The sequence below is a fragment of the Lottia gigantea genome (assembly GCF_000327385.1).
Source record: "Lottia gigantea unplaced genomic scaffold LOTGIsca_64, whole genome shotgun sequence".
NCBI lineage: Eukaryota > Metazoa > Mollusca > Gastropoda > Lottiidae > Lottia > Lottia gigantea.
The window spans coordinates 1,244,779-1,253,910 of record NW_008710179.1 but is presented as its reverse complement, the minus strand read 5'-3'; the positions used below and the strand labels follow the sequence as shown (position 1 = coordinate 1,253,910).

The window sequence follows — 9,132 nt, the reverse complement described above, 5'->3', positions numbered from 1 at the left end:
ATGGCTGTAGAATTTCGTGGTTTTCATTATGCTGATTATATCGTGTTTGCAATTACGATTATAATTTCGGTTGGCATTGGTATCTACTATGCTTTGGCCGGTAGCAAAAAGAAAACAACATCGGAATATCTTGTTGGAAGCCGATCGATGAAAATCGTACCCATAACCCTGTCCCTTATGGTTAGCTTTGAGTCTTCCATAATGATGTTAGGGTTTCCTGCGGAGATCTACACCTTTGGAATGATGTTTTGGTGGGGTTGTTTTGGATTTTTATTTGTGATGTTGATTGGAGCTCGTATGATAGTTCCATTGATCCATCCTTTGAAAATTACTAGCGTATATCAGGTAAGCGGAGAGTCTTTTTTATTTAAATTATTTACCTCCTTTGCACTTTCATATACCATGACCTTAACTGAAAAATATTAGCTACGTTTTGTCTCACGAGTGCTTATATATAGACACAGCTTTATGGAACAATCACTGGTTTAAGTCTTATACAACGTGTGCCTGAAACACGGAAACACGTCGAAACGTTGCATAAAACTTTAACCAGTGATTGTTGTTCCATAAAGCTGTGTCTATATATCGTACTCACAATTGCTAAATGCCATTCAAAGACTATACGAGTGCTTATAGTTGTTATCTGGGAATAATATTCATATTCATTTGAATTTAATGCTTCAATAGTCCTTTCCCTCAGAGTATATAAGTATTTTTCAAGTTCCCTTACTTGTTAAAAGTTTTCCTCGGTACTCACAAGTTCTGCCTGTGCAGAAATGTATTCAGAACTCCATACTATTGAAAAAACAACTGCAGTTAAAATTTCTCTTTATGTAGTATCTAGATTTAAGATTCAAATCCAGAGCAGTTCGAGCTGTTGGTTCTACATTAGCAGTACTGAATACGGTGAGTAATCATATAAGTATCTCATGATGAGGAAGAATGTTCTATTGTTTTCGTACATCTCCATATACAGTAGGATCTGAGTTGTAGGTCACCTGGTTGTGAAATGGCATCGATCACTACTCTTTATGACTTCAAAAATGGCCAATGGTGGAATTTTGGGAATACATTGTGTGACTGAATCTTAAATCAACTAAAATGAGATGAGTTTGATTTGATTAACACTTGGTAGTTATTTCCCTTAGACATCGATTAACCAACTGAAAGTATTGTTATTTAATTAAACTACACCAATGAATTTTATTTCAGATTTTATACATGGGTGTGGTATTATTTGGTCCTGCAATAGCTCTTCAAGCAGGTAGGCAATTTGTATTGAACGGTTTTGATTCAAAGTGAAATATAAAATTTCAGAATATGACCTATTGCAATGCAAAATTAACTATCTATTTGTGCACTAAAAGCTAAAAGTCTTATTTGGAAATTTATGTTTCTTGTTTTTTTCTTCTAGATAAAACTTGACTTTATAGTCTACAGTAAGTTTGGTTGTGAGACTTTTGTTCTTGCTTTTATCTAATGCTATTTTTATTTTGTTTCAGTAATGGGTTTTCCGTTAGTTTGGTCGATGACAACCGTGGCAGCAGCATCTATGATATATACTACAATTGTAAGATTTTGAATAAAGACCCCGAGTTCAACATTGAAAATATAAATAGTCCGGCAACTCAATATCAGTCTTGAAATAATCATTTCGTATGTTCACATCATGCATCGTTAGAGTTCTTCTCACCAGAAACACATTGCATCTTCTCCGCTTTAAGTATTATTTGTATTATTGACAACCTCGGTTCTTCTTCTAAATGTAACGTAAATGTTTGTATACGTTCAAAGTAAGAAATTCTGGAAGTTCTGGAAAATAACTCTTTCGTCGATGGCAAGTAGTTCTATCTACTTGCAATTGCCTTGCAACGGAATCGGTCAAATGTACATTGAGGGAATAATACTTACTATTTGAATACAGGGTGGCTTTAAGGCAGTGGTCTGGACGGACGTCTTTCAAACTTTAATCATGATCATGGGTATATTTGCTGTTTTAATCAAGGTAAACATGCTTTAATAGTGTTTCTTAATTAAGTCAATTCCAGACAATGTACAATGCGGAAAGGGGAAATCTGAAAAACTAAGCTCACAAGCTTTATAAACCTATACTTGAGACAGGGTCAACTGGTTTTGCTTAAGGTGCGGGAAGACCGGGCGGTCTTGCTCGGAGATTTTTGTCTCCGAATCGAATCTTGAGTAAAATCTCGCGAGTTCCCCTGCTTCCACAAGATCATCGTGTCGCCGACAGGATTTATAATATCAAACAAGTTTGATAATTGTCTCCGATAGTTTTATCATCTGCAAGACAGACCTTAATCGCCCAGTCCGATTCAGTTTTTTTCTTTCAATTGCATGCTCCTCACGTGATTATCGACAAGGTGGAAAACGACCGACTGAAGATTTTTGTCTCCTCGTGTGCCCGTGCCAGTCGTTGAAACTCAAGACAAGACTCTAATCGGCAACAAAAGTCTCCGACCAAGACGGCTCGTATGCCCGCAACTTTAGTCGATGAAAGTTTTCTGACTGATAATGGGATCAAACCAAGAATGTTGATGTAAGCAAGTATTATTATGGGTATTGGAAGACATAACTAATTTTTATTTGACGTCACAATTGAGTATCTTTATACAATTACATCAGATCAATTTAGTATCTGTATCATTTCAAGTAATGATATTAGAATAAAGAAATATTATACTTTTTAATATTTTTAGGGCACGATGGATGTTGGTGGTCCATCAGAAGTGTTTCGACTGGGAAAAGAAGGAGGTCGTTTAAAAATGTTCAAGTAAGTACAGATAATTTTGAGATTAATTGAGATATGAAGTTTCAAAATTAAAATGGTCTCTAGTTTTTGTCCAAGCTCCAATCTGACGGATGTAGTAACCAATTAGGTCTCAAAACAAGCAATGTCTGTAATAAATTTCCTATTAATGCTTCTATCTATATCTAGCTTTAGTCCAGACCCAACAATCCGACATACATTTTGGATCTTGGTTATTGGTATGACATTACGAACAATGGGATTAGCTGTTGGTCAAGCTTCCATTCAACGTATCTCATCAACTCCTACTAAACGTGATGCCCAAAAGTAAGTTTGAATACATCATGCTACATGCACTACATACTATTTTATCTGTACGGGATTAAACATTGCCGAGAGCTTTTTTATTTTAAGCGTCAGCGTGTTTTTTATGGCATATATAAACTGGCAAGGATCTGTGTTAATTTTTCAGGTATATAACATATTATACCTCAATTATAATGAAATAAGGTGCGCTACTCGTTCAGTTCATTAATTAACCAGTGACAGACTTCCTATTTGTTAAGACTTTGAAAATTTGTCAAGTAAATATACACCACGTGCTAAAAAGTCGGAACAAGATTGTTGTAGACAACGGGCGTGGATCTTACTATACCCAGTAACGCAATAACGCAGCGCTCGAACAAACTTTTCTCGTGGTAGTGTCCATCAGAGTTTTTATCCGTTACTTTCGTAATTAAATATAAAATATTACGATATGAAAGAGTCGCTTTCCGTCGAAGGGATGTAACTCGTATCTGCAAACTTAATTCATCTATTGAGCTATTGGAATATAACTTTTAGGGCCATATGCAACGCTCGTACTTTACCTAAACTTTGACTAAACTTAGACTTAAGTCGAACTTAAGGTATGCATCGGTCGATCTTTACGAAAGTCATGCTTAAATTTGACTATCAAATGTAGAAAATGAAAGCCTTAATCCTAACTTTGTAAAGTTCGACATTAGCCGAAGTTCAACTTTAGTCAAGGTAAGAGCGCTGCATACGGCCCTTAGAGTCGTATATATTATAGATAACATCCCTGGGATTTTGATATGAAAATAGGGATAACGTCACTATAGAGGTTTTTATTTTTGATCCACCAGGTAGATATCCTTATAGGCTTCAATAAATCAAAAGTTAAATTTACCTGTATGATCTTTATTTATAAAAATTTGATTTTTTATTATAAAATTCATATCCTCAGAAAGACTTGTTATATGAATTTGTTGTGTCTTATTATGTTATTTGTACTTTTTTACAGACATTTACTTAAAAGAGTAAATGAAGCTTCAATGAATGACTTTCCTTATTATAATAATAAAAAATAACCAAAATATCAAATAAATACAATGTAAATTCTAGTAACGTGTTTGTGTATGTTAAGTTAATTTTTCTTTTACAGAGTGATGGCAATGGTTGGTCCTATGTTTTTCATTACTATGACATTAGCTATGTTGGAAGGCCTGGTAGCCTTTGCCTACTATAGTAAAATAAAATGTGATCCAATGGCTAGTGGACAAATTGACAATGCTAATCAGGTATTGTATTGTTGAAAATAGTAGCCCTTGGATTTTTTTTCAAAGTTTGCTGATGCAGGTTAAAGCTTTTAAAAAAACACAATCTATATCACTTTTTGTGGAATTGAAATAGAATGTCTAGTGAAATAAGCGGATTAGAGATTGTGTAAAGATAAAAATTTAAAGACACCATGATCAAAAATCAATAATCGAATTACGATGGCCTATTGTTTTACGACTGTTTTTTTTTAGAGCAAATTATTGCTTGTAAACCTCATTTCATTCATTTCTGATTACTGTCCGTATGTTTTATTTCTACAATGAAATAAAATGCTAAGGAGAGAATGTGCTGAACCTGTATGTGGCTTATGATGCAAGCGAGCCTTCCCTTTTAATACATCAGAGTACGAAGACGCACAGCAACAAGAAGACGACATATAATACTCTGTGTATGATAAAGTATAATATTTTAAGCTACCTGTCTTTCAGATAATGCCATTGTTTGTCCTGGATTTGTTTGCAAATTTACCTGGTATGCCTGGTTTATTTATGGCTTCACTCTTTAGTGCATCATTAAGGTACTTAAACTTTATTTTTAGTATGGAGATACTGTGATAACTTTTGGTTAATGTAATTATAATAATATAATAATAAGTTTAATTGGAGTAAATGTAATATTAGATATATATTCCCATATTTTCTATCACGTTATTGTGATAAAGTTTATTGTGGAAAATGTAATAACTATTGCCATATCTTCTATCACGTTATTGTGATAAAGTTTATTGTGGAAAATGTAATAACTATTGCCATATCTTCTATCACGTTTATTGTGGAAAATGTAATAACTCTTGCTATATCTTCTATCACGTTATTGTGATAAAGTTTATTCTGGAAAATGTAACAACTATTGCCATATCTTCTATCACGTTATTGTGATAAAGTTTATTGTGGAAAATGTAATAACTCTTGCTATATCTTCTATCACGTTATTTGTGATAAAGTTTATTGTGGAAAATGTAATAACTATTGCCATATCTTCTATCACGTTATTGTGATAAAGTTTATTGTGGAAAATGAATAACTCTTGCTATATCTTCTATCACGTTATTTGTGATAAAGTTTATTGTGGAAAATGTAATAACTATTGCCATATCTTCTATCACGTTATTGTGATAAAGTTTATTGTGGTAAATGTTGAAACGCGATTTCCTAACATTTCCCAGCGAATTTAAGGTTCAAGATTGTTTGTATAGGGTCTGTGGTATGCCGCTTCGAAATTTTCAGAATTAGACGCCGGAAACTCGATTTCTTGATATTTCCCAGCGAATTTATTGCTTATTTGTCTTTTAACAAAGACTGCCGTTAATATATTTAAAAATAAATGTTGACATCTCTTTTTTTAACCCTCCATGGCTACGGGCCTGTGTTGTGATAAAGTTTATTGTGGTAAATGTAACACATATCTTCTTTCATATCATTGTAATAAACATTATTGTGGTAAATGCAATAACTTTTTATATTGTACTTTTCTACTTTAGTACATTATCATCTGGTCTGAGTGCTCTTTCAGCACAAACAGTTGAAGATTATGTCATGCCGTTTATGTCGAAGAAATCTGACAGAGTCAAAACCATCTTAGCTAGAATATCGGGTTGGTTCAACTATTCAATACATAATTATACATTTCAGTAGATAATTGGTTTTCTGTTTCACCCAAGTATATAATACACACACTATCATTAGTTCAAATTATCCCCTAATTTGTAACAACATCCTGGTTCATTCAGTGGGAAATGTCGATCTTATTGTGTTCGCTGTCACTGTCTGAAACCTTTTTTAATATCAATTTCAAGACATGAAAAATGTAGTAGTGAATACAAGCATGAATTATCGACCTAATTCCTATTCAGTTTCTATATTTTTGCGATATTCTATATTTATTATTATAATCAAAGGCAACCAAACTATGTGTAATTGTAGTTATTATTTATGGATTATTGGCAGTAGCAACTTCTATGATTATTTCAACAGTTGGTGGTAACATGTCACAGGTACGTGTTCAGTTATACTAGTTGCGAAAATCACGACACAAATTTGCAATATGGTGTATCAATATATTATAAAACGGAAGTCAAGAGGCCAATAGGAGAGGTGCTGGATTATCGATACAGTAGAAAATAGAAGAAGTTTATTGTGCCCTGAATACCCGATGACACTCTGCAAAGGAGTGTGTTAACTCGGCATCCCTATAATTCACCCAATCCTTAGCTCATAGAGTCCATATTTTCTCTCTCACTTATTTGTATATTTTTCCGCATCGCTTTGTATAGTTACCTGTATTTTTGTGCCTAGAGACTATTGCTTTCCACGAGTGCTTGTGATATTTGAAGAAACCTGATTAACATTTCTGACAAATAACTACTACAGTTGGTTAATATAAAAAAAAGGCTTCAGCATTTAAGCTTTAGATATTATTATACATGTATGTGTATTCTTGGAAATAAATAATAATTAAGTTAATTCTATATTTAGATAGGATTTAGTTTAATGGCATCCTTTGTTGGACCAGCTTCTGGATTGATTTTAGTAGCAGCATTAGTTCCTTTTGTTAACCACATAGTAAGTAAAATATATAATATCATCAAATTTCTTGGTAGCACATTCAATCGATTTTATTGTAATTTATTGTTCTGTTTCATCCTCTAGGGTTTTATAAATTTAATATTAAGCTTCTTCTTGTCAATGATAGCTTTAAAATAGAATTAATTTCAAATAGGGTTTAATTTGTACTTAGAAGAAATCAGTTACTTTTCCTGAAAATACATGACTTTTTACATTCATATTGTTTAAACATTGATTAATTAAGGCATCGTTTAGATTTAGACGTATTTATTAATTAGTTGTGTATACCCCATAATCTTACAGAATGCATAACTGGAAGATGCATTTCCACATTTCCCCTATAAATGATGCTTTTATTCGTATGCTGGCTATGTGGTTCATCCTTGTTCCATTACAGGGTGCCCTGGTTGGTGTAGTTTGTGGGGTTTGTATAACTTTCTGGCTGTCAACAGGATCATACTTGAGCTCATCTTTAATGAAGGAACCAATATTACCACCAGCACCAATAGATAACTGCCCTCTGACTAACTCCACATTATCAGCATACAACTACACTTTACAAAGTATACAAAAAATAGAAGATTTCAAAAACTATACGCCGTTAGTATGAAATCTTTTTTTTACCTTTTTAACTTTTGTTCGTGGTATTTGTTCGATATGGAGACTCAAAGAAGGACTGTCACATTTGCTATCACTAAGGGTGAAGTGCTAAAGAAATCAAGTCAGTATAGGAATCTTTAGATTCATTTTGATGTTAAATTCCAGGGAAGGTATAGACAAAGTATACAGCGTATCCTATCTGTGGCTTGGTGGAGTAGCAGTCTTAATAGTATTTGTTGTAAGCAGTATCGTTAGCTTTATCACAGGTTAGGAACACAATATTTCATTTATTTATCAAAGGGGTTTTTATTGCATTTAAAAAAGAGCAAATAATGAAACATCTACAATGAACAAAACTAGCAACTTCGGTTTAAATGATCTTTCGTGGAATATCTTTACCCATACACGATGGTATCTTCAAAATTTAAATCTATTACGTACTTTGTCTTATACCTTGACTACAACAGCTTTTGCAGCGACTTGAATAGATTGTACGCCAGCGAATACAACCAATCATAGCTCTTATTGCTTTGCTTATTGCAGTCGAGTCAAGAACATTCATCTTTTTTCTAGGTCGAATAAAGCCAGGCGAAACAGAAGCAATTTATACTGTGCCAGTGTTTGATTTGTTTTGTTGTTGCTTCCCAGATTGTATTTTAAAACCGCTTAGATGTGGGGTAGATTATTCCAAGGTAGGCAACAATAAAACAATAGTAAAATGATCCAGTAGTAAGGATAACCAATCAAACCGAGGTCTCGTGTGCTACAGACTTTGTACGTTAATCATTCGACAGTTAAAAATATAAAACGAAACAGCAAATCTGCTTTTTTGTATGCTGTGTAGTTCTAAACCTCTATATTATTATAAGTTTTATTGTCAGAATGTTGGACGTGATCTCCATTTGATTTATGTATTTGTTTTATAAGAGTGACGAAGTATTCTAGAGGAAATCTTCATTTTTATTGTTTGTATCTTTCAGAAAATAAAAGATGATGACAAATATGATGATGTAGAACTAGAATTGGATGAAAACGGGGGATTAATTCGGCCTATCATTAAAATAAATAGCGACTAGGCGGAGAAATTTCTTAAATAGATCACTTTGGCAATGTTCACATTTTGTGTCTATTGTTCACGTGTTGTATCCTTGTTCACATTTTGTGTCTATTGTTCACATGTTGTGTTCGTTTTTCACACGTTGTGTCCATTGTTCACATTGTAATGTCCATTGTTCACATGTTGTGTCTATTGTTCATATTATGTGTCCATTGTTTACATTGTATATCTATTGTTCACGTGTTGTGTCTATTGTTCATATTATGTGTCCATTTTTTACATTGTATACCACAATCAATATAACTAGATTTGCACGATCGATTCTGTATTTGTTGTATCATACCGATGTAGCGTATTGCATATTACCTTCATAATCTATATATCTTCATTTAACGGGTTTGTAGTACAGATTTAAATATTGTTTTTCGAATAGGAAGGGGTAATCCTCAATGAAATAGATAGCACATTAATATACCAATAATAACATAATTTTATTGAATACTATTCCTTAGTTGTATTATAGA

At 33.1% G+C, this 9,132-nt stretch overlaps 1 protein-coding gene across 1 annotated transcript; it reads left to right on the top strand.

Moving 5' to 3' along the window:
• LOTGIDRAFT_235457 (hypothetical protein) lies at nucleotides 1-8,802 on the top strand (the record flags this gene model as incomplete). The annotated part of the gene is made up of 15 exons (XM_009064708.1): nucleotides 1-345; nucleotides 838-906; nucleotides 1,213-1,264; nucleotides 1,503-1,570; nucleotides 2,718-2,791; nucleotides 2,957-3,094; nucleotides 4,212-4,347; nucleotides 4,816-4,904; nucleotides 5,868-5,980; nucleotides 6,310-6,380; nucleotides 6,862-6,948; nucleotides 7,349-7,551; nucleotides 7,717-7,817; nucleotides 8,125-8,243; nucleotides 8,532-8,802. 15 exons carry the CDS (start codon nucleotides 1-3, stop codon nucleotides 8,625-8,627), a joined length of 1,761 nt encoding a protein of 586 aa, XP_009062956.1. The 3' UTR covers nucleotides 8,628-8,802.
• Between the last annotated feature and the right edge of the window lie 330 nt (nucleotides 8,803-9,132).